Source organism: Centrocercus urophasianus, unplaced genomic scaffold, assembly GCF_019232065.1.
Source record: "Centrocercus urophasianus isolate 14NV4802_14NV808 unplaced genomic scaffold, USGS_Curo_1.0 seq_16, whole genome shotgun sequence".
NCBI lineage: Eukaryota > Metazoa > Chordata > Aves > Galliformes > Phasianidae > Centrocercus > Centrocercus urophasianus.
In genome coordinates this window covers 24,871,930-24,897,872 of record NW_024884711.1, presented here as the reverse complement: position 1 = coordinate 24,897,872, position 25,943 = coordinate 24,871,930, and the positions used below count along the sequence as shown (strand labels likewise).

The following is a 25,943-nucleotide window of genomic DNA, read 5'->3' as shown; positions in this document are numbered from 1 at the left end:
ATTGGGTGAAGAATAATTGTGTTACTTTTTGGAGGAATGCTTTTTTTCTACATATTGCACACGTTGTTCACACAGTGTTTCAGTATTGCTTTCAGATTGTATGCTATTATTGCTGAATGTACTTTTTCTGTGTTAGTTACACCACAGTGAAGCTTTTCTGACATTTTAGAAAAGGTTTAGCTGCAGTTGTGTTTCCTAAGGAAATCTTTATGAAGATATTTTCAGTAGCAGTGCCTTATACATTATTCATGTAATTTATACATATTTTACACTGCCCAGATATATTAAAGAAAACTTAAGGGTAAAGGAGGAGCCCACTGAACCAATTAATGCATTCCAGCAAATGCCCTTAAATCCTTTGAGCAATGGGAGTGGGGCATAGAGAAACCTCCCCTTATACTTATTTCCACTTGTTGCTTCAGTATTTAATTAGCATGGCTTCGTTGCTGTAATTCTCTGTGAGTTTTTAAAAGACTTAATTTGAAACTAATTGGACTAATGCTCCGCCTGCTAATTACCCAGAACTACAGATGGCTGATGGTGGGAAGCCGCTCTCTGCAGAGACCCAGGGTGCGGTGCAGGTTGGGGCTGGAGCTGAGGTGTGGGCTGAGGTCAGGCACAGCTCCCACTTTCCTTTAGGTCCCCCTAGTTGTCGTCTGCAGAGAAGAGAAAGGTGGGTGGCACAGCACCTGCCACCAAGGGAGTCTTCAGTGCTGCTGTTCTGTGATGGTGTTTGTAACATGAGTGAGAGAGGCTTAGAGATGGGTAATATGTATAGCATGTTTGGGTGGTTCTGTGTGGAGCCAGGAGTTGGAATCAGTGATCCTTGTGGGTCTCTTCCAAGTCGGGATATTCTATGATAAAAATATTGTCTTAAGACACATGTACATATATTGTCCAGGCTTTAACTAAGTACTATTGGACATTTTTGTTTGTGTTTTTTTTTTAATGTGAATTTTAAGTGGAAAGGCAATTGCATTGCCTGTCGGGCATCAAATCTTTTTTCTGAGGCCCTTTCCTAGTCAAGTTTCCAGGTGTGAGTGGCCAGTGAGGAAGGCCTGTTTGTGACAGGGTTGGGGTGCCTTTTCCTTGGCTGTGAAGGTACTGCTGGTTGGAGAAGTGTTTGCAAGAAGTTTATCAGCTTGTGAAACTTCAGTGAAGAATTACACACTCTTAAAGTCTGCATTCTCACTGCTGGGCAGCTGGAAATTACGTTTGCAATAAGTGTGTCATAGTGAAATTTGGGAACTTGCCAGATTGGTTACAGTGAGGAAACTTACTCATGCTCTGTAGTTGTTGCAGTTCTGTGCAAGCTTTTGCTAAGTAATCTCAGAGAGCATTGCATTAAGAACATGCACGGGAGACTCTTGGTGTGCTCAGAAGATGATGAGAAGGGGAGGGCTAAGATCTCTCACATTCAGAAGGAAAAGCAAAATACTGATTTTTTTTCCAAAATAATGCTGTGGGTTTTGTTTGTTTGTTTGTTTGTTTCCTGCTGATTGCTTGGTTCCTGCCTGTGGTGTTAGTCTGAAGACTTCTTTATTGATAAGAGGTCATTTGTTGGTGAAGAGACTGCAGGCACAGGAGGTGTTGCTTCAGCATGCTCGAAGGGTTTGTTCTCGCTCCTAACCTCAGAGCTGGAGCTGTTCCACATTTGTCTCTCAACATCAAACTGTAATGCCTTCCCCATGAAGCAGAAGCAGGAAGCAGAACTGTCCCCTGAAACGCGTGGGAGACCAAGGGTGGCTGTTGGCATCTTTCTTGGAGGAGCTTTTCCTGGCACACACTGTGCTTAGTGCAATAAAAGGAACTTAGGTCTGGTTTCATTCATTTAGCTCAGTCAGCTTAATTTCTTATGTTGCTTTCATTTTGCACAAATAAAAAATACCAAAAATACTGACTTTTTATTACACTTTGCTAGAGTTAATTTTTTTTTAAATAGTGAGCTTGATTTCAATTTTTTTTTAGTAAGCCATCTTTTGATCTGCAAAAGTTATATTTTGGAATGCTGCTTTTGTTTGGCTGTTGGAAAGCTTTGCTGCGATGCAGGAGTGCCTCTGCCATTAGAAGATCTCTGAGCTCAGTAACCAGCACCAATCCGCTCTCTGCTGTCAGAAGTCTATCACTGTCCTTTTATGCAAGCAAGAGCAGAATTTCATTCCCTCTTTATTTTCATTTTTCTCTTTGCTACAAGACTGCTGCCTGCAGCTCTGCGCCGCACTTATTGCAAGAGCCGTCACCGTGATCGCTAGTGAATGCTTAAAAAAGAGGAAGCCCATTTTTCCTGTGCTTAAGGGAATTTGCATCTACAAAATAACTCAAGTTCAAAATTAACAGTTTATTTTACTGACACTGAATGAAATTGGGATAGCACCTCTTGTTTAGGCATGTCTTGGCCTGAAAGTTTCTGGCAAACTGTAATGAGTTCAGGGAAGAAATGCAGAAAGATCAAAGAGCTGATTTGTAGGAGCAATTAGAGAGCTCCATTGCTGAGGTAGGGAGTGATTAAAGGAGTGGGTGATTCCTGTGCATGTCAGGCATAGATGAGAGAAGGAGGAACTGCTTATGGCAGAGGAAGAAAAACTGCCAGCAGATCGTTTATGCACCCTCGCTGGAGACACTCAGGGCCAGGCTGGATGAGGTTTTGAGCAAGCTGGTCTAGAGGGAAGTGTCCCTGCCTATGGCAAGGGAATTGGAACTAGATGGTCTTAAAGGTCCCTTCCAACTCAAACCATTCTATGATTCTATGATTCTAGGCAAAACTGAGATTTTCACATATTCATTAAAAGCTGGAAAAGTTACTGCTAGAGACATACCACTTGTATTAAATGCCAGGAGAATATAAGCTCTTCTAGAGGGATTCTTTAATTCCTTTGACTTTTAATTCAGATTTAATGGCAAGCAGGGAGCTGCTTGAATATGTCATTCACCTTCAGTTTTAATGTAGATAATAAAGTTCCATGCAGAAATCAAATAATCAAATCTGGTACTTGTGGATAAATTAGAGAAGCAGGTTTTGGCCTTTGCCCTTTGGATCTCTATGGATCATATCCAAGATGCGTGCAAAAAGCTGGTAAAGAATAACAAACTTCTTGGCTATACACTTGGATAATTACTAGGGAAAAAAAAAATCAGTGTGTCAGGGTAAAAAAACAATGGAAAGCAGTTGAAATGTTGTATATGTCTGCAAATGCTTTAAAAGGTACCACACTGGAAGTTATGTAGGTGAATGGCTGGCATGCTAAGGCATGCAATGTGGCAAGATTATTGTAGTGGTTAGCTGTTGCCTCCCTGTTGAAAATCTGTGTCATATGTCAAGACCTAGTTTTTCTATTTTCATCTTCTGGCTGCTGGGCTATGTATTATCTACCTTCTTCTGAATCATGACTTCAGTCATGGAGTGAAGGTAATAGGAGGAATGACCAAAAGCCACTGTACTAATATCAAAAAGTACCATACCAATACACATATGTTGAGAAGTGCTTGAAGGAGTGCCATCATCAGCAGACTTCGAGCAGCACCATTCACTTTTAGAGCTGGTGCAGAGTGGTAACTTTACAGTGTGGTCTTTCCAAGGTGACAGAAATGTGTTCAGAATCAGCTGCATTTGTGACTTCTTGTCCTTAGGGCTGCAACTGTCAGTGATGCTTTTTATTTTGTGAAACTATCTAATTTGTTATGATTTTTTTCTTTTTTTTTTTTTTTGTTCTGATTTTTAAATAATATTTTTTTTTTCCATGAAACTTAAAAATTACTGTAAAGGTTCTGTCTTTAAAATAACAGTGAAATAGCAATGCAATGAGTCATTTCAAGTCAAGTTTTCATAACTTAGTTTAGGAAAGGCAGTAAGGATAAAAACATATTGCCAACATTACTACTTAAGAACTATATTGCTACAAATTCAAGAAATTAATATTCTTTAATCTACATGCACTAATTTTGCATTTAACATATCTGTAGAGTTTCTTGGCTTTATTTCTCTTGTTCTCAAGTTTGTCTTCCTGTTTTGTAATCAACAGCAAAAACATTTTCCTTTGTAGTTGGATACAGACACAAATAAAAATCTCTTCTCAGTGGACAGTGTCACTTTTCACAGTGGGTAATGAAAAGTGAATGTCAGGTTGTTAATGACAACAGATAATTTGTCTTCGTTATCTCCGTACATTTGTTTAGAGAAAGTGTTTATTAAACAATTTCACATGTATGTTTAGGAACTTGTTCTCAATTAGCAGGCATGTAGAAAGACAGTCAATTTATGGCTGAATTATTTCCAATAATTCCTTTATAAATTGAATTATTTGCAATATATTTTAAATAATTTTTAAGTTCAGGAATAAATATTCAGTGAATTCTTTTGTGAATTTCTTTAAAACATTTAAAACATGACTTTTTAAAAAATATTATTTTAAAAGAAATCTTTCTTGGGGTGTTACTGAAAGTAGTGGAAGATGTGAAGCCATTTATCACAAGAATAATGAGAAGTAATCTCAAGTGTAAACAGAAAAAAAGATAAGAGATCAGCCTTATGGTCATTCCCTGTGACAGCTCGTTCAGCCACAATAAGTTAGACTGTCTATGGGATCAGAAGACTTAAAGTGCACTTTATGGAACAACCACCAACACCCCTAAAAGTGGCTTTTCTCTCATTTGGAGGCTCAGGTAGCAGTCTACAAGACTTCTTAGTAGCAGATATTTCCTAGCTTTTGCAGGCACAGTGCAGATATTGTGACTCTGTGCTGTGGGAAGGAGAAGTAACAGGAGGTAAATCATACAATCATAGAATCATTAATGTTGGAAAAGACCATTAAGATCACCCAGTCCAACCACCAACCCATCCCCACCATGCTCACTGACCATGTCCCTCAGTGTCACATATACATGGTTCTTGAACACTTCCAGGGACGGTGACTCCATCACGTCCCTGTGCAGTCTATTCCAGTGCCTCACTGCTCTTTCTGAGAAGTTTTTCCTAATATCCAACCTAAATGATGTTTGAGCAGGAACAGCGGCACTGATGCTGAGAGCAGGATGGAGTGACCATCACCTCTGTGCCAGGAGCAAGAAATTCTTTTCCTGATGACTTCTGCTTTCAGAAGGGGCAGTAGTTCATTTATGCTAAAGGTTTCCTTTACCCAGAGGAATCTCCAGTTACAGCACATACCATATTGCCCAGGAGGATTCGTATTTCCTTCCATTCCTTGATTCTCCTAATTAAGGTTAAAAATAAAATACAACGGCCAGGACACTTCCTTCCTTGTACTTCTCTGTGATGGAGAGCATCACTCCACCCATCTGTCTGCCTTCCTTCCCCATATGCTTCTCTGAAATTACTCCTCCATTGTTTGCCTTAAATAATTACCTTCTTCCCAGATTCAGGTTTGTTGTTTTTTTTTTTTTTAGATCTTGTGTCTTTTTCAAGTTTGTGGCAAAACCTTGTCATTCCTCTATTAAGAGACTTACTTATCACACCTCTGTAAGTCTTGCAGCATCTACCATTCTGTAGAGACCGTAACCTACACAGTAATTTAAATGACAGAAGTAATTTTTTTGAATTACCTTCTCCTTCCATGCCATCCACTTCTATGCCGTTTTGTCAGCTTTATGGATCATGATGTAATCGCTAAAGGTTGTTTTCTAAGTACTAAGATGTTCTAAAAGAAAGTTGGTGGTATGCTAGCTTCCACAGAATTGCCTCACTGGCCATCTATTGAAAAGATGTGCGAAAGGCCACTCTGCTTATGCAAGGAGATGAAAAATGAAAGTGGATGATCATGTAAACAAGGGTGAGAGGTAGGGGTGTTTTCTCCCTTTTGTTTAAACACAATTTTGTCATCATAAACCATCTGCTGTTAGGTGCACCCTGCATTTGCAAGGTGAGGGCTCCATACTCAGCATTACCCAGTGCTGGGCCCTCCCTCCCTTCCTTCCTTTCTCCCTCCCACCTCCCCTCCCTCCCTCTTTTCCCTCTTTTACTTTCTTTTTTACTTTCATTTTCTTTCTCTTTCATTCTCTTTTTCTCTCTTTCTTCTCTTATTTTGTTTCCTTTGGTGTTTTTTTTCTTTCTTTAAGACAATATTCCTAACATATAAGAAGAAACATCACAATAAGAAAATGGATCTGATTCTTTTATGTAAACCTTAAAATGCTGAAAATAGTGCCTCAGTTTGTTTGAAAGTGTAATTGATAAGGTTGATGTTTTAGCCTACTCTTTAGGTAAGCTTGTATTTGGTGCATTTTTCATGCTTTAATTAATTAATTCTCAATTTAGTCTATTCTTTATCAATATTACTCTAAAATTCAGAAATAAGCATTAGCTACAGTCAGAACGTGAGAAGGTTTCCAAACAAGAAATGAAAGACTCTTCACCAGTATGCAGTGTAGTAATAAAAACAGGAAGTCTGGAGTTTTGTTATTACAGTTAGCATTACCATGTTGGCATACTTTAAGCAAAAAATAAATACTTTAAAAAAGCCAGTATTTTATTTTGTTTCTTAATTTTCTGAAATAAGAAAATGTGCTTTAGTTCCTGTTTTTTTGTTTTATGTCTCCTGATCCGAAGTGATCAGACTGTAGCCTAGGAGGTACTCTGATCTTTTTCAGACAGAAAAAAAATTGTCCTACTTTAATTTAAATATACTTTAATTTTTTGTTATTTTATTTTTTTATAATGGAAAGAATTTCAGCTTCACATTAGAGGAAAAGTTCTTATAACTATCCTGCTGTTTCAGTGAAGGATAGCATAATCTCAAACCTTACTGATAATTTTAAAGCCTTTCAGCCTTCAAAGAACAGTGTTTTGTTCTATCCTCAACCACTTGGAATGTACAAGGAGAGCTGAGTGTAAATTAATGGTTTGGGTGTAGAATTTCTTATACTTCATGATTCAGGATAATTACGTAGCTGAGAGAAAGGAGGCACAACCACTGCTTCTCTGCTCACTGTCAGTTTTGAGTAAAAACAAGGTGATGGAAAATACTTTTTAAACTGAAATAGTGTCTAGAAGACCGTGGGGATGGAGAAATAAAGGCTGCACAGCAGCCTTAGTGGAGGAGCTGCATGGTGAGCTGTGCAATGACAACGAACTGTACCTGTGTGATGCAGTCCTGCGCTGCTCCCATTGCTGCTGCCCTGCTGTGCCCAGTGAGGGCATGGGCTGCAGCAGCCAGTGGTGTCACAGCTGGCTGGAGGCAGCTGGGAGAGCACAGAAACTCTCCTGTGGCTGTTGGATGTGTTTCCAAAATAATGCCTTTGAAAATGTTGGCGTGGAGAGCTTGTGAGATGGAAAGAGAGATGTAACTCTCAAACACCTGCCAAAAAGCCTTCATGTGCTAATTTTATAATTGTGGGTTCTGTTTCTGGAGATTCCTACACCTACATACCCACAAGTTGACCCTGTCTTTGTGGTTTCAGATGTTTCATTTACTCAGTTACAGACTGCACACGTGACAGTGCCATAAACCCTTGCTGCCTGCTGGATGGCTGCCAAGCCTGTCGTGTTTTTCAAGTTGTTTTGCAATGAGCTAGAGCTAGTGGGAAGTGCATGGTACAACACAAACTTAAAAGCCAGTAGTTTTAGTATGTAGCTTTTTACAAGAGCGTTTTCCATCATGAGCAAGCCCTCCTCCATCATCCCCAGTTTCCATCTACCAGTAGATGTGTGAGAGCGATGTGGGAAGGCTGGTGATGGCTCCAGCCCCACTGGTACTTCTCCTGTGATGTGAAAGGAAGGTGTGTTACCAGTGAGATCATGGAGCCATGAAGGTAACTGCTCAGGTATTTGGCAGCACTTCTAAGACAGGTCTTCCAACACCTCATCCAATGATTTCCTAGTTTTGGAGAATTTCTTCTATACCTACAAGCTCTTTTTGTTGCTTTTATTTTTGAATGTGAATGCTTTAAAGCTTGGTTTCAGAATCATCCCATACGTAGAGATATATGCAGTGCAACATGTGTTTTGATTTAATATGCTTCACTAGAATTATTCAGCATATGCAATAAAATCTAATTTCTTTGCAAATGTACCATGTGACTACATAGTCACGGCACTGTTTTCCTGAAGAATACATTTATTGCTGTTACTCCAGTGTGATATTTTAACAATGTGAATTTAAGATAAGATTTATTGTGTAGCTACTTAAAAAAAAGTAAGATTGAAATTAGTAGGTGGCCTCTGACGTTCTTAGAGCTCCTGAGTGGCAGCTGCATGCATGCTGCACGTCCCTGCTCAAGTTCCTGAAGGCTGTGTAAGTTTTACAGAGAGTATTCACAATTAGGACAGGTTTGACTTTAGCTGCAAGCATTTAAACATTCAGAACTGCAGATGCAATTTCCTACAGAGTTAAATTTCCTACAGGCTAAATCAATGTTTTTTTTCCATTGTAAAAAATCACATTTAAACTATGTACTAAAAAGGTACTTTTACAAGATAGGCTTTTCTGTGGATGTGGCTTTTTTAAAAACTCATCCCATTTTTCTACAGAAAAGAACAGAGAAGTTCCTTCTGTCACAGAGCATTCGGTATATATGTTACAGACCTCATTGTGTCAGTTGGAACATTATCTCTTAGGTATGTAATAGCTTGACATGTCTTTTCATTAAAAAGCCATGCTACAGCTTTATCTGCTGTGCAGCTGGTGCTGTCATTCCCACTTGGAATGCCTTGCTTTTCCTGGCTGTAACTGCCTTCAATGCTGATTGTCACTGACTTAAGAACCAATTCAAAAAGAATAGACAGATAATCTGAATTTTTTTTTTTATTTTGTAGTATAGCACCAAAGATGATGGACTGTTTCTAGAAATTACGTAATATTTTGAGTAGAAAGTTCTTTTGAAGAAAACAGTATTAGATGGAGGATTTGATTTCTGGCATGCTTTGAGCTGTACTGGAAGTCCTTTCACCTGTGGTCAGCATCTCCTATAAGACATGCCCTCCAATTTCAAGCTACATAAAAGAAAATAGTGAGATAATATATTTGAGATAATATATTTCCCATTGGAGATTGCAGTTCAGATTAGAATTCTGTTGTGTTAGCTTTTTTACAAATGGAGAAGGATGATCTATTTTACTATATAACATGGCTAGTATTGTAGGGGAAAGGCTGTACACAACATCAGAGGTAGAAATGAGAACAGGTATTTTGAGTTCTAGATTAGTGCTTAAAGTGTTTGTCCACACTCCTTGAGACAAAGTTTTTAATTAATTTTTTTCCATTAAAATTACTGAGCATAGATCAAGTAGGGAAATGTCACTTATCAAAATGTTGATTTTGTTGGCAAAAAGGAAGAAATGCACTGTTGCAATGACAGTGCAAAATCTTCCATTTTCATCCCAGATTTTTTTTAAAATTATTATTTCTTTTATATTTTACTTCAGAAAAACAAGCAAACAAATGAACTGAAATGGGAATGGAATTTCATGTCATAAAGAATTCGTTCATTTTTCTTGTGTGTGTTTTTGGTTTTTTACAGTCTTTTTACAGTTTTTTTTTACAGTTCATACTCATGATGTTTCCTGGAAAACTGAAAATGTGATCAGAAATAGGGATGCTTTTGTGTTGTTTTGCTTTACCTAATGACAGAGGGACATCAGTTCACAGTTCTCTGTGACTATACTAAGAATGTGTTGATCTACTGTGTGACAGGTGTTCTGGGAAGGCATAGTAGGGTTTGGTATCTGTGCCCAGCTCCTCATGGACTTTGGGAATCAGCCACTGGAATATCACTTGGTCCTGCACACCCTGCATTAATCGAAGTCCTGTGGAAGCCTCCTGTGGTGGGTTTTTGTTTTGAATCCTGTGCTGCTGAAATAAACCTCATTTGCTGGCTTTGCTGGCTCCAGAAGATATCTGAACTTCGTTGTTTTATTCACTACACACATTCCTAAAGCCTTTTTCTGCTGGAGTTTTTTCAAAGCCAGCATTTCTCAAATTTCTCTACACACCCTTTCAGTTTATAATACCTTGTGGAGATTGAAAGTTTTGGAATGTGATCTAGTAAAAATTTATGTCTTCGGATGTGACCTTGCGAACTGACTGGTTAACATTTTCCTTGTCAGACAAATATGAGTTCCCAAAAAGCTACTTATCAGCTTGAATTCAAATAAAAGCTTTTGTAGGAAAGAACATTAAATGCAATTTTGAGCTAGTAAATAGTCAGCCTTCATGTTGAGTCTTGGCATAGAAATGTTAATATGTAGTAAATTTAATAAATGTTTAATCCCTGGCTCACATAATATTGCTTCTCAGTTCAATTATTTATATAGAACACAGAGCCTAGAATGAGCTCTGGATGCTTTGAATACTGCCTGTGTGTCCTGCAGCCTTGCAGAAATGGAAATAATTAGCCTACTTTTTTGGTCAGAGGGTATGCAACAAAACTGCATGCAATTTCTTCTGCTTTCAGATCTTGACACCATTTCAGAAAGCATCCAAAAAGTCCTCACAAATGTATGTGCTTGTAACTGGAGTTATTTGGGCTCTGTCTACTATCTGCTGTTTAATCGATTCCTGTTTGCTTTGACCTGTTCACTTATAGCATATTGTGTGTCTGTACTTCACTGTACTTTATTGCAGGTTCCTTAAAATATCTATTTATGTTTTCACACTTCTTCAGATCCTCGTGGAGGAAAATGTGCTGCAATGCACAGTAATGCGATAGTGTTATACTTCTTTTTGTAAGAGGAAGAGTCCTGTGTAGCATACCAGCAGTGCATAGAGATGCTGCACCTGCATTACTCTTGTTGAGTGAGATTATTTGTAATGTTAATATTAATCAATTAATGTTCAGTTCAGGATGAATGTAGACATTTGAAAGAAGATGGCTGAGACCTGTGCAGTTACTCTCTTGGAAGGGCAAGCACATTGTATGTGGGGTAACAGATTATCCGAAGGCAAACCTTAGGACCTGGGAGAATTCATGGTGCTGTGAGGAGGACTGGGTTGGCACGTGCCCTGCTGAAGAATGCTGGTGTAACATGTGCCTGCTTGACAGGAGGGAGGCAACCTTCAAACTAGAGAAGAGCAAAGGGAATAAAACTCAAATCCATAACTTATCGATCTACAAACTTAACCTGATGTTTGATCTGATTTTTGGATGGTCTTGTGTGGAGAAAAGAGTTGGACTGGATGATCCTTTTGGATTCTTTCCAACTTGGGATATTCTATGATTCTATGAATTTAAGCTGGGTGCAAATGCAGCAGATTGGAGCAATGTGTGTGCTCACTGTGTGGAAGGGCTCTGGCAGCTCATGCTGGTGGACTGGCTGCAAGCAGCAGGGAGGCTGCAGAGTTGATATTCTTGAAACCAAGGCTATGCCTTGTTTATGAGCTCGCTTAAATAGAAATCACATGAGAAGTTGCATCACTTTGCAATGCAAAAGTGATTCTGCAGAGAAAACTCTGCAGAAGTTGCGGACTTTGCCATCAAAGCTCAGGAGATGTGATATTCAGCCAATACACCTCCTGATTTCATTTTTCCATGTGATTGTTTCCTATTTTCTTCATGCTGTGGTATTCAGTTGGACTGACGTATTTAAAGATATAATAACTGGGATCTGTGCTTTTTAACCTCAAAGAAGAAAAAAAAAAAAAAAGAAACTGCAGGAGAGTTTAAGTAGGTGTTTGTGAAGTTGGTGTTAGGTTGGTTCTGAAGGGGAAAAATAATCATCTTAAAAGTAGGCAAAAAAGACTGAGGGGTCTTTGAGCAGTGATTGCATCAAGTTACTCTGAGTTGGAGCTGATGCATCAGTTGGTGCTTAGGGCAGCATGCAATCTTGGATTTTCATTTTTCTTTTGTGTCTGCTGCATCTTTTCACACAGTTACTATTCCCTGTGCTTCTTTCTTTTATGCTGTCAGTATTTTGCAGCTTAGCCTTCCCTTCCCTGTAATGATGTTTACATACAGTTTAGGTTTTCATTGTGATTTCTAGAGAGCTCTGATATCTTGAGTTTGAAGATACATGCAGATGGTACACTGCTAGTTAGTTGTATTACATGTTCATGACCATTTAGAAAATAAGTCTGGCTTACAGGTTTGTGAGGGTCCTCAGAGGGTAACTGGTGCAACTGCTATGAGCCACTGGTTTAAAATACATTGCTCAGGCATTCCAAAGCAGTGTCATAGACCCTCTTTAAACATGTTCATGCCTCTAGCAAGGCCCACATCCATGTGGTGCATTTCGTTGCTGTTCCACTGTTTTTTGTATAGATTTTCCTATTTTGACATGATGAGAAAAATGTCTACTGCATTTACCAGTGTAGCACATTGTTGACATAAAGGCAGAGAGATTGCTCACCAGTTACCATCATTGTTGAAGCAGCTTTGGATTAGGAAAAATAAATTTAATTAATTGACAAATAAAATAGATTTGTATAGCGAAGGGAAAAAAAAAAAAATAGACAAAACAGACAAAACATCACATTCTTTTCCAAAGTTCAAACTTCACTCCTTTGCCAGCTCCTGTATCTCCTCCCCCAGCTCTAAATAGCACAAGGCCAGTGGATGTGGGGGCTGCAGTCAGTCCATAGCAACCCATCTACCACTCCTACCCTCCTACATGTCTCCTCAGTTCCAGCGCAGGTCCCTCCCATGGACTGCAGTGTAGAACTTCTGTTTATGTGCATGTTCACATGTGCTTAGTTTGAGTTTTATAATTCCATTTCCTTGTGTAAGTACCTGAAGTCGAACAATGGACAAGATAGCGTATGAATCTGTTTAACAGCTGGAAGTTGTGCTATTGTCAGCAAAATAGCAACAATTTGAATATAGCAGAGTTGCCTTTTTCTACCTGTTTTGAATTATATATATGTTGGTGCATTAGACTTTCTGCCTGATTTTGCTTCACTTCGGTATTTCAATATTTCTTGCAAATTAAAAATGGAAATATAGTCAAACAGTTCTCTCAACGTCAATCAGCTCAATTTAAATGAAATATTTACCCTAGAAAGTAGGGTCATATTTACATATAGTAAAACCAGTCAAAGCTGGAATTGGTTTGATTGCTTTAATCATGGATTTTTCACCAAAAATGATATTGGGCACAATATTTGCTTTTCTGAATGAAAATTTGATCAACCTAGTAGCATTGCAGCACTGGGTAGATAACTGTAGAAAGTATCATTTTGTATATGGAACTGATGAATATAACCCTCCTGCCCACCAACAGTAAAAATTCTGTTTTCAGAATTAAGCATTTACTTTGTACAACGTTCACTATTATCTCTTCACAAGGTGGAAATGAGATCTAGCTGTTCTGTTTGGTGCGAGGTGAGTGCTTGTTCTGAAGGAAGCTGTGGGCTGCCATGGGCTACCTCAGCGATGGTGAGTGTGGTGTGGATGTGTGGTGGTGCCCCTTGGTTGGTGAGGATGTCTACCTTCCTCCCAAGACACCTTCAAAAGAACTGCTCCCTATAATCAAGCATGTACATTTCTCCATGAGTTGCTTTTGTCCTTGCTTTCTGGAGCAGAATTGATACACTTAGGTGTTACCTTCAACCTATGTGCCTGTCTTCTTCTCTGGTTGTCTCCTATATTATCCATTTCAACAATAAAAGTCTTTGGAGCGTCATCATCTAGTGGGTGGCAGCTCTGCCCATGGTTTGTGGTTTGGAACTGGATGATCATTTTGGTCCCTTCCAACCCAAGCCATTCTGTATTCTTTATTAGGGCTTCCCCCTCAGATTCTCAGCTTCTAAGTCTTTGTGCTGTTTCTTCTGTCAAGAAGGAAATTCATCGAATATCACCACTTTGAGAACTGTTCTTTTGCAGCATTTTATTTTTGAAATGTGCTATTTAATACCTACTCTTAAATGAGGACATTGTAAGTCTGCTATGTGGTAATATATTATGAGTTAATGTACAAAGAAGGGATGTGTGTAAGGTGCACATTTGCATAAAACAGTTCTTTTTGGGGTTTGCTGTGTATGTAACATCCCTTTAGTGAACTTTCTCTGTGTTAATCATGGAACAAAGGGTTTGATTTCTGAAAGCACGTTGCAGAAAGGAATATAAATGCTTTCTAGGTGAAACAAAAGACAAAATCAGTAACAACTGTGGTTTGGCAATAAAGTAATGAACTATTTTAGAAAATTAAAAACAAAACAAAATCAAGTGGAAAGTGTTTGTGTAGTGCCAAACACAACTGCAACTCCTGTGCTTTTCCTGTTTGCTGAATGTTTCCTTATCAAGAAAGTACTTCTGTAACAGGAAGTTTTCCAGCCAACCCCTTGCTTCCCCATACTGAGTACTAAATAGTTAAAAGTTCTCCTGTAGTTATAAGAAGGAATTGTATTGGATTATCTACCATGCTAAAGGTGTTCCCATGTTACTGTCTTCTCACTGTACTGCAGAAGCTCCTAGTAGGAATTTAAATTTTGCCTATGTTTTTAAGAAACTTGCTTTATTTTCAGATAAAAATTTTGAAAGGTAACTATTATGTAATGCTGATAATCCAGACTATTCAGACTGAAAATTAAACTTCACATTTAGTCTTTTCCACTTACCATTTTCCCTCTCTCTGTAGAAAAGGATACACAAAGGCACTCTCTGTGAGTTTAGGAAATAGATGATAGCATGCAAAGTACTGTTTGTGTGCACTGTGATGTTTTTAATTTTATTTAATGGTGTTTTTTGAAAATGTCTAAGATCAGAAGAGAAGTGAGTTCAGATAGCACTGGGGAGGGAAATTGTATATCTGTTTATTTGACGTTTTCTTATCTGGCCTTCAAATGAGTAAAAAAGATTAAAAAGGAGGAAAACTATGCAACCAGAACTACTCAGTCAACTAATGACGTCCAACAGTCAGCTCTTTCACTCAGTATTTCCTCTGGAATAAAAGCTATTTAGTGCAGATAGAAATTACTTCATCCATCATAGAAGCATAGAACTGTTCTGTTACTCTGTGTGGGGGCTTATCAGTGCTGGGCCGGGGAAGGAGATGAAGAATAATATCCTCTTTAATTGAATTTGCAGAATGGAATGCAGGGAGGAAGAACACCCTGGGCCCTGGGCCATCAACCTTGTATTAATGAAAAATGCTTTAATGACAGCAATGACCAGGTGCCAGGATATGAAGTATGCCGGTTTGGTGTTGTGCTTCTGTTTAACATTGAGTTTTGAGCTACAGAGGCAACTTCACATGTGGACAACATCTGCACATGGTCTTGCTTTCTGCTAACTTGGTTGCTCAGTGGGAGAAAGATGGTTCCACTGGAGTGCAATGGGGGATGAGAGCAAATATAATATAAGCACATCTTTGTGGAAATTTCTTCATTAGAAAAAGTGATTTTTCCTATTGATGTCATTTTCAGCAGCAATTACTGTTTTCTGCCCTTTCCAGTAAAAGTAATGATGATATGTAACATATCCAGAGGTGACCTGATACAGAATTTTAAGTTCAGGGTTTATAAAGAAAACTGTGACATCACTTTTCTGAAATGAAGTCTGATAAAATCAAATACTTAGAAGTTAGCAGTAAATTGCAGTTGGCAAGTTTTTGCAGTAGCAGTATTTTTTTTCTTGTCATTTATGCCTATGTGGAACATCACTGTGACAGATGGTTTTTTTTCCATGGAATATATAACATCAGTGTGATAGATTTTATTTTTCCCCCCCCCAGAATATGGTGGAATGGGCTTGGACTTCTCCTATAGCATTGCAGTGGCAGAGGAGCTAGGAAGTATCCGGTGTGGAGGTATCCCTATGGCTATTGGGGTTCAAGCTAGTATGGCCACTCCTGCGCTAACAAGGTAATTTTCAAAATGTTTAGTTTAACCTAAAGCTCAAACTGTTGTGTGTTTAAGCTTAAAAAAACATCCTACCACATGTTTTAGAGTAGGAGGAAACATTACTGCCCAGATTATGTTGTAGTTGCTCATTAGTAAGGATTCAGAAATGGACTTTCTTTCTACCTGTCTTTCACACAGGTTAATTTAGGGGAGAGAACGCACATTTTTAATATTAGAGTATTATATAATAAAGGTAGGCCTTGTTTAATAGTAAGTTATCTGTTTCCAAACACAGAACCTTGGTGCTAGAATCAGTCAGGATTCCAGAATCCATGTTAACGCTTTTTTTTCTTACCTAGATATCCCAGTGCAGTCATACTAACGTCACATTTAGTAGTAATTATTAGAATGAGTCTAATTGTGTTTTAACATTTATTTGCTTTTTTCCAGTATTTCAAGGTGTTCCTTGCCAGCTCTGACTTTTTGGAAATAATTATCAGGATTGGTGTAAATCCTGCTAAAATGTTAGCACATACTATGCTGCCTGAACACTCCCATTCAAGTCAATTACTCATCATACTTTTTTTCATGAGCTCATGTCAGTGTTCATCTTTTATCACTTTATTTCACTCAAGCTCCTACACTCTTTTTTTTTCCTTCCCTCAGTAAGAAGCAGTTGTCTGCTTCTCCATCTTGACCTTCACAGACATTCTGCCTCAAAACAACAGTCTGCAAAACTAGAGGGAAGTGACACTGACAAACTGCTCCAGCAGTTTGCCCCTGGGATATGAGTTCATCTAAAAGCTCTGGAAGGTGGTGGTGGTGGGAATTAACTTCAAATAATGATTATGAAGCCAGATTTTTTTCATTACTAAACAGATATACAAGAGAGTACTTGCACAGAAGTTGTTGGTTTTGTTTGTTCATTCTATTAGAGAAAATATTTCTAAATCCAACTGGAATTTGGACTCTCTTCCCAGTCATCCATCCATCCATCCATCCGTCCGTCCATCTATTCTTCTACTAGCTATGTGTGACTTTGGAGATCTTAACCATAGAATATCTTCTTAGAAATTTTGTTCTCCTTTGTGTAATGCACCAAAATCTTGCTGAAAGTGTGGAGGTCATTATGTCTGTTGCAACAGACTTATTTATAGTCCAGTGGAGGAAAAAAAATACAACACTAAACCACTGATATTTTAAAAGATCTTGCCTCCTTGATAGCCTTTTATTCTCGAAGTTTTAGGAAAATCAGCAGGTAAAAGAAGATAGAATTTTCTGCCACTGCAGTTTTTTTGGCTTTATGTTGCTCTGTTCTGGTACAGCAATGAAACTACATACATTTGTGTCAGATCCTAAAGAAGATGTTTGCAGAAAGTGAATTTGGAATTTTTGAATTTGAATTTTTTAGCTAAGTTTTGTTATAGATGATGCATCGATGATGCACAAAGTAAGCTAATACAGAAATCAAACATCATACAGAATCACAGAATCACAGAATCACCCGGGTTGGAAGGGACCTCAAGGATCATGTAGTTCCAACCCCCCTGCCTAGCAGGGCCACCAAACACACACATTCAGATCAGGTTGCCCAGGACCCCGTCCAACCTGGCCTTAAACACATCCAAGGACGGGGCATCCACAACCTCCCTGGGCAGCCCGTTCCAGGGCCTAACCACTCTCCTTGTATAGAACTTCCCCCTAACATCCAACCTAAATCTTCCCTCCTTCAACTTCGATCCATTTCCCCTAGTCCTGCTGTTGTCAGCCCTTTTGAAGAGTTTACTCCCCTCGTGGGTGTAGATTCCCTTCAGGTATTGATAGGCTGCAATGAGGTCACCCCGCAGCCTTCTCTTCTCCAGGCTGAACAAGCCCAACTCCCTCAGCCTGTCCTCATAGGGGAGGTGCTCCAGCCCCCTGATCATCTTAGTCGCCCTCCTCTGGACCCTTTCCAAAATCTCAATGTCTTGTACTGAGGGCTCCACACCTGGACACAGTACTCCAGATGGGGCCTCACAAGAGCCGAGCAGAGAGGGACAATCACCTCCCTGTCCCTGCTGACCACCCCTCTCCTGATGGAGCCCAGGATCCCATTTGCCTTTCGAGCTGCCAGAGTGCACTGCTGGCTCATGTTGGCTCATCATACCCTGAAAAGTAATTTAAAAGAAGACTGAAAGTCATTTGTTGACTTTCCCAAATTTGGGTTTCATTAAGCAGGTTTTGAAAATGTTACTCATATCTGCTTGCCTGTTCATGCTCTTTCCACCTTTCACTTCTTTGTTGTTTTTTTTTACTGACAACCTTCAGAAGACTATATGCATGATCGTACTTGGAAGCAACCCTGCAGATTTTGAATTATGTGCACTTCTATCGTGCAGACAATTACTGAAGAAAATAGTTGTGCTTTACTGAAAGCCCAGACTGACTGTTCTGTTATTTTCAGATTCCTCCAAGTGAAGCAGTAGCACTTCTAAATTTGAGAACAAAATACATAATGTTCTGTCAACAGTGACCTGGCCTGTGATGTGTCTGGTTCTGAACATAACTCTCTGTCAGATCTTTCAAATTCATTCTGGATAAAGTGCCTCTCTTGCTTTCATGCTTACAAGCAGAGCGGAGGAAGCAGCTTTCAGCTGAAGCAGTGAATGAAATGCTGTTTCCTTGGCTTGTAAAAAAACCTATAATGTGACACATCCATAACCACATCAGCATAAAGCTCTTTTATCTCATCAACAGACACTAAACTTTATGGGAAGACAGTAAGGATAGTGAGGATTTTTCAGTGGGAAGACTGCTTTTCTATTTCATTGACTTACGCATTGCAGATTCTTTCTCTGTGCTGAAAAGTGGCTGAGAATTAGTGTCAAAAGCACGAAGATGTTACTGTCTCTGTTCCTGTTTGCTGTAAGGGAAATAAGTTACAGCCGACAGTAAGAATAGCGGTTCTGGAATGCTGGATTATCTGCTGAATCATCTGGGGAAATGGTGAAAATGGGAAGAGGTGATCTGACAGCTGGGTGGCTTGCCCGCAAGCTCAGCGTAGGAGAAACTCGGTTTTGTGCTCCTTCAGCAACCCTGTGTTGTCCGTGTCATTTGGCACTGAATTTATTTGCATGCTGGGCTTGTCCTGAGCCATCACAGAGACTGCTGCAGATTAAGTGAGGAGAAACAGAAAAGTTATCTGAGAAGCCTGACTTCTGAGGAGATCTAAAATATTTCTACCACCAGTGCTCATTGTCCTGTTTTTCCAAGTCTCCTTTGTGCCCTTCTGGGTGCAGGAGCTGTAAGCCAATTCCTCCCAGGCCTGGAGCTGGCACAGACCAGAAGCAGTGTGCCCACACTGGGTAGAGCAGCCTGTGCTGGTAACTCCTGTGGAAAGTTAGAGGTTGTCCACATCTGGGTGCAGACGTGGTGGAAGAGCTTCCACGACCACAGTAATATGGGTACCCTGGGGCAGTGTGAAGCCAAGCAGCTGCTTCCTAACTATCTTCTCTGAAAGCAGTCACACTGCTGTCCTTCTCTCTGAGAGTGCTGCAGGCTATGGTGACAGCTGGCCATTCTGCAGCCTGTCAGGTGGGGGGGAGCAGCAGGACACCAGCGATGCTAAAAACTGCATTCTCTGAAGAAGGTAATCTTTACTTTGACTCCTCTTTCACAATGCCCGCACTTCAGTGCAAAACTAAATAAGTAGTTCAGTGCATTCCTAAATGAATAGAAGATTGACGTAGTCATTCTTTACCAGAACCCTTGGAATAGTCAGAAGGGGCTCCTGGGTTTCCCATCTGTTTTCTTTTCAGAATGTCTCTGCAGCTCAAGCTGAGCAATTTATTTCATATAGTCTTCAAATAATTCAAGCTTAAAAGCTTGATAAAAACTGGGAGCCAGAGTATATTTTTCTTCTTTTTTCCTTATGCTGCCTTTTATGATAAGTAAATAAATTTTCTAAACGTGGGTGTTTTTAAACTTGCATGTCTTCTTATCTCAACTGAAATAAGGACTTACAGAAAGAAAGCTGATTGCAGTATGGATCCTTTTAAAGCCTTTGAAAGCCAAATTCCTGATCCTAAGGAGGCTTTCCCACTGCTTGAGGGAGCTTGATGCTGTTCCCCATGCATTTCTTTCCCTGCCTGTAAGGAAAATTTATTGCCTTTCATCTTCTCTTGCTTCTTTCCGTGTACATTGAGGACCCAAGGAATACTGCTGAGCTGGGACTAGACTTAATGGTAGGATGCCTGTGCAGGATACACAGAAATCATGCAAAAGCATGGCATGTGGCAAACGTATTCTTAGTAGTTTGAGTATGGGAACAGAATAGAGAGGGAACTGGAAGAAATTCACCTGTTGCTATTAAGTGATCAATGGTCAGAGTGACCTTCTTTGGGTGAAGGAAATCTTTCTATTCCTGGAAAGTCCACGAGTGAATTCCTGTGTCATCTTTGACATAATATAGAATAATGCATAGATCACCTGAAAGCTTTTTTTGCTTTATTTTGCTTTGATGTTGAATAATTCTTTTGAAGTTGCTGCACCATTAATGCCTACCTTCAGCCCTATTGAATATGTGAATGTGCATCAGGATCAATGTTGTCTCTCACAACTGTTCTTGAAATGACTGGTTAGAAAATCTCTTGTATTCAGGGGGAGTATTATATTCTCTTTCAAGAGGTCCAGAGGCCCATGTGAGAATTTGGAGTAGGCTATATTTCTCAAATGTTTAAGCTCCAGCAAGAAAGCTTCAGTTGATCAAATGCTGAGAGCTGTGCTAGAGCTGCCTGCAAGTTGCTCATATTCAAAATTTCAGTTTGCACTTAATCATGAATCAAACAATGTTAGTTCTACTCAAAACCTCCTATGCTTAATTAATTAATTCAATTCAGCTTAGCATTTTTTTCTAGGAAGAATAAGAAACAAAAGTGAATGAGATCTGCAGCTCTAACAAGGTGATTATCGACCCAATTAAGTCAGAACAGTGATGTGCAATAGATATATTTTCATTCAATATAGCAATCAAACCTGTCAGAAACAGCATTTTTTATATATTTGAGATTAACAAAACTGGCTTCCATTTTCTAATTTGCAGAGCACTGAAACAAAACTGGGTGGATCAAGAATACATTCTAACATCTGTATTTCATCATAATTCTTTCACCTTTTACCCACCATTTATGAGGTTGTTTATCACTGTCATTTTTGTGTCTATATTCATGACATTCAACTAATATTACTAACAAAGTGTGGACTATTTTCATGTAGTTCTAATGTATTAGAATTTCACATGTGGAACTTCTGGATTATCCAACATCAGTAAGGAGCACACCTGCATAAAAATGACTTTGAGATGGATGTTAAAGCTTCATAGTTAATGATGTGTGACCCTATGCTTGAGGGTATGATCTCAGCCCAGAAAGCAGACATAATCTGGTCTATCTTGAGTCAGAGCAAGTCTCGTTGCATAGTTTTCTCATGCTGGAGCTGTTAAACTGGAAAGAAGTGAACACTGCATTTATGCAAACCTGATACCTTTCCAGGATGTATTTAAGGTGGGTAGAATTTAACAAAAGCAATATACTTCTAACACAATAGCTGGCCATTTGCTGGGCTGCACATCCTTCCTGCAGAGCATGATCTTCAGAAGGTAACATTGGCAGACTACTTTTTTAATTACAAAATAACTTCTCCAGCCTCATTTTTGGGAAGAGCTGAACTTTTTTTCTGGAATTTAAAACAAGCAAACAAATCTGTCAAATCCCAAACATTTTCTTTCTGAGGAAAGTTCTTGCCATGGAAATCCTCTATTCAAATAACTAAAGGTTGGCAAAGTTTTAAGCATCAGTAAGTATTGCCAGAACACCCTAATAGACAGTCCTGCCAGTTCATCTTATAATCTAAATTTTTATGTTGTTTTTCGTTTGGTTTTGTTTTGTTTAAAGAGTGCTCTCAGTTGGCCACACACAATCATGTTCTATGGAAAAAACAACTGCACTGTATGACAGACCAGGGGATTGAACACTGCAAGCTTACTTCTTGTATTTATTTGGGACTGCAACTGTGATTGTTATGGGCCAGGACAGCACTAGGAGCTGAGCTCCTTGCGTGCACAAAGGGAGAGTGTCTGCCAACTCCCACTCTGGTCCCTGGCTTCTTGTGGCCTCTGACTGCTTTGTGGCAGAAAGCAGAGAGAAGGGGTCAGCCTTGGAAGTATGGTGCCAGTACTGTAGAAGAGCCCAGCTAGCTGCAGCCTGCTTAGGCAGCTGGCAAGCCAAAGATCAGTTGAAACACTGACCTGAGAAGCCTCTTAGCTAGGAGGGCACATTATCACTAATTGTAAAACATATATTTCCTGTCTGTTACGGATTTCTGCTCACAGAGGAGAGGTCTCACAATTCAAGGACTTCTGTTTTTGGGACAGGAGAGGTTTAAGAACAAGAGTGTGAGCTAACCATTCAGGCTCCAAGGCCAAACTTGAAAGTTGGTTAAGAAAAAAATCAACCATGAAACCACATTTTGAATGGGTAAAAGCAGCTAAATTTAGGAAAAAAAAAAAATCTCTTTCAGTGAAGGAGAAGGAGTCACTGTTTCTCGGAGCCTTAATAAAAAAGGCACTGTTACACAAGAGCCCTCAAGCTCCTTTGCCGACATCTTACAGGGGAAGGTGGACATTTCTGGGGAGAGCTGGCTGACCCTCAGCAGCCTTTCTGCCTTTTGAAGGGGAAAGGACAAAGGAGAGACAGGCATTGCTTCACTGCTGGATGCAACACAACTGTCTTTCTGCAGACTGTTCATCCTTGTTTTTCCTCCTCTCCGTCCAAGAGTGCTTCTTCATTTCTCCCAGGGACTGGGACTCAGCAGCTCCCTTCTGTCCCCAGGTGTGCCTTTGGTTCTTCTACCATCTTGTTGAAGAAGTAGCAACCCTGCTCTACTAAAGCTTGTGGTGTCACAAAAAGAGGTTTGGTCCTCCTCGTGTTGGTGTACAGGGCAGGCAGCTGGTAGCCCAGAGCACTGAGTTTAGGTATTTTGTGAGATTCCTAGGAAGCTAAGATTAGGTTCCTGAGGGGAAAGGTTTTATCACATGCACATATTGTTTCTTTTTCATCAGCTGGCAGATTTAGCTGCTGTCTTGGTCACTGTTTTGACAAGAAGCATAACTTTTTAGTCACTACTAAAACCTAGCAAAGAGATGGTACAGAAACCAGAAGGTATGCAGAGAGAGGAGCCAACATTTCTTTGTGTTTGATAGCTCTCAATGCAGCAATCATAAAGATAAGATTTGGAGCATTAGAACCACAAATTTCCTTCGAAGTAAAATGTTTGTATAAGCCTTGTTTAAAATGGTTGTGGCTGCACTTCCAGTGAAGATTGATTCATAGCTTTGCACAAAGTCCCTTCTCTCTTTGACTTCAGGATAGATTTTACCTAGTCACAGACAAATTGATCACTGAGTAAAAGAAAATTTGTGAGTAGCCTGTAAATAAAGTTTACCTCGAAAAGCTTTTAATATCCTGACTTTTTATTATATTGCAGATTTGGTTCTGATGAGTTGAAAAAACAGTTCCTCACACCAACTATATCTGGAGATCTTGTGGCATGTTTGGGAATCAGTGAACCTGGAGCTGGATCAGATGTTGCAAGTAAGTTAACCTAGCAAACTACCAATTTCAGACCACTTGGTATTTCAGGGGAAGGAATCTGGCTTCACTGATGCCTGCTCTTATTGTCAGCATTTATAAGAAATACAAAAGAAAGTTTGGAATAGTGAAAAAAGTAAAAAGTAATATTCTAGGAGCAGTAATACATAGAATCAAAGAACTCTAAAATGGTTTGGGTTGGAAGGGACGTTTAAGATCATCTAATTCCAACCCCCTGCTATAGGCAGGGACACCTCCCTCTAGACCAGGTTGCTCAAAGTCCCATCCAGTCTGGCCCTGAATGCTTCTAGGGAGGGGGCATCCACCACCTTACTGGGCAAGCTGATCCAGTGTCTCACCACCCTCACAGTAAAGAATTTCTTCCTCATATCTAGTCTGAATCTACCCTCTTCCAGTTTAAAGCCATTTCCCCTTGTTCTGTTGCTGCATGCCCTTATAAAAAGTCCTTCCCCAGCTTTCCTATGGTCCCCCTTCAGGTACTGGGAGGCTGTTACAAGGTTCCCCTGAAGCCTTCTATTCTCTAGGCTGATGAACCCTAACTCTCAGTTTGTCCTCGTAGGAGAGGTGCTCCAGCCCTCTGATCATCTTTGTGGCCCTCCTCTGGACCCTCTCCAACAGCTCCATGTCTTTTTGTGTTGGCATCCCCACAAACATCTGATTCATTCAAAAGCAAATAAATTGAATGTGTTTGTCAGTGAATAAATAGATGTAGGCTGAGCAGAACAGGTTAATATTCAGCTGTTAGGCTGACCCTGGATTTCTCTAGTGTTTTTGTCCTTCTGCTGTCTGGCCTGTTCTGTCCAAGCTCCCGATTGGTGTACTCCAGTTGCACTGTCACCATTAGTTGTGCAAACCTACAGGAGTATGTGATACAGTTTTGCCCTGTTCAAATGGACAAGGCTTGCACTTCCTTAATACAGACCTCCCCACTGAATGTGGACAGATTGCAGAGCTAGTCCCTTCTGAAACTGATGGCATCACACTTTTGCAATAAGTTCCTCTACCTCATTCTTACCTCACCCCGTCCAGTCATTTCTGTCTCTGAATGGGTAGTTATTCAGGAATAATGAAGAATTTGCCGTATCAAATGTACGAGCTTTGTGATTTAGTTACTTTGCATGAAACTGTTTTTCTTGTTTGAGTACAAGAATATGTTTAAAACATCAACAAGTCAACCTACCATTCTGAAGTGCCTGAGACAGTAGATAATTAAATTACAGCAGATTTTATACTAGGTGATGTCTCACCTGATTGTGGAATGTGTGCTTAAAGGAAAAGAGAATGACAAGAAACCACTGTGTACAACTTGCTATTTTGAATGGCTAAGTTGAACATACTGTGCTCTTACAAATTATAGAGATTACTACTTCTACAAAAATCAACAAATTTAACAGAAGTTTTTGGTCAGCAAAACCAATGCCTATGACCATCTGCTCATTCCAGATCACACTGTTTTTTCAAGACAGAAAACTGATTGTTAAGTATTACAGCAAAGAGGTGCAACAAGTGCCTTTTCCAAAGGGAGTTAATTTCTTAGCAGAAATGCTAAGAAATGCTAAGTCAGGGCTTGAACCAGTGATTGGTGGGAAGGGGCCAGGGGAGCTCAGGTGCAAGCAATGCTTCTGAGTGACAGGAAGGGGTGCAGCCAGGATCCTCCCCTTCCCAGATCTCATTTAAGAGTTGGCAGTGGAAGCAAGGGTATCTTGTTGGAGATCCCTGCGTACCTGGGGCCTTCTGAAGGTAAATAAATTTCTTTGTTTCTGTGTCCGTGACTGTCACATTTGAGCATGTTCTTCCTTGCTGCAACCTGGGACTTTGCTACTATGGTGTCATTGCTGTGTTTTCTATTGTGTTACAGCATTACATGGAGAAAGTTAAATGAAGGGGCTATGAATCTCCTTGCATGATCCAGAGCCATTTTCCCTTCTAGCTAATTGACATTGTTAATAAGAAAAATCCATAAATTTGTAGGCTTGTTTTTTGTAAAATAGTTTGAAATTTATATTTCTCTCTTGTAGGAAACACATCACTTATTTTAGCTAATGCTTCTGTAGTTAAATTACCTGATTATCAAGACTTTCCAAATATGGTTGTAATTTCTGGATGTAGTCTTCCAGACAACAAAAAACAAATACTTTTTCAGTTGCGTGTTGCTTATGATTTAAATTGGTACAGTTTGATTAATGAAATTAAAGAAATATTTCAAGTATACTTAGGCTTATCCTATGAAACCAGGTTGTCAGTGTCACAGTTAAAAAGACTGCAGGATGACAAGTGATATTTTTTCACCTGCCATTAAAGATTTTATCCTTGAAATAAATCTGGAAACTACCCTATGGTGTTCTTAAAGGGTAACTAAATGGGTCACTTAGTCATGAGTACCACTAGTAATTTTTTGGCTTGTGATTTGTGTTAACTGTGGTGATCATTATCTTTACTAATTTTCCACTGAAATATTGGAAGATAACAGCAGTAATTCTTATTAATTGCACCTACTTGCCATGTTGAATTTGGAAAACTCAGAATCATCCTTTTTTTTTCTGGGTAACACCTGAGTTATCTGTTAGTGATGTCT

At 39.5% G+C, this 25,943-nt stretch overlaps 1 protein-coding gene across 1 annotated transcript in view; it reads left to right on the top strand.

Moving 5' to 3' along the window:
* Window positions 1-25,943, top strand: part of LOC122159336 (probable acyl-CoA dehydrogenase 6) — a 79,517-nt gene that overhangs the window by 29,827 nt on the left and 23,747 nt on the right. The window contains exons 3-4 of the mRNA XM_042816826.1: window positions 15,614-15,743; window positions 23,244-23,350. Coding sequence (XP_042672760.1) covers window positions 15,614-15,743; window positions 23,244-23,350 — 237 coding nt within the window. The remainder of the gene's footprint in view (window positions 1-15,613; window positions 15,744-23,243; window positions 23,351-25,943) is intronic.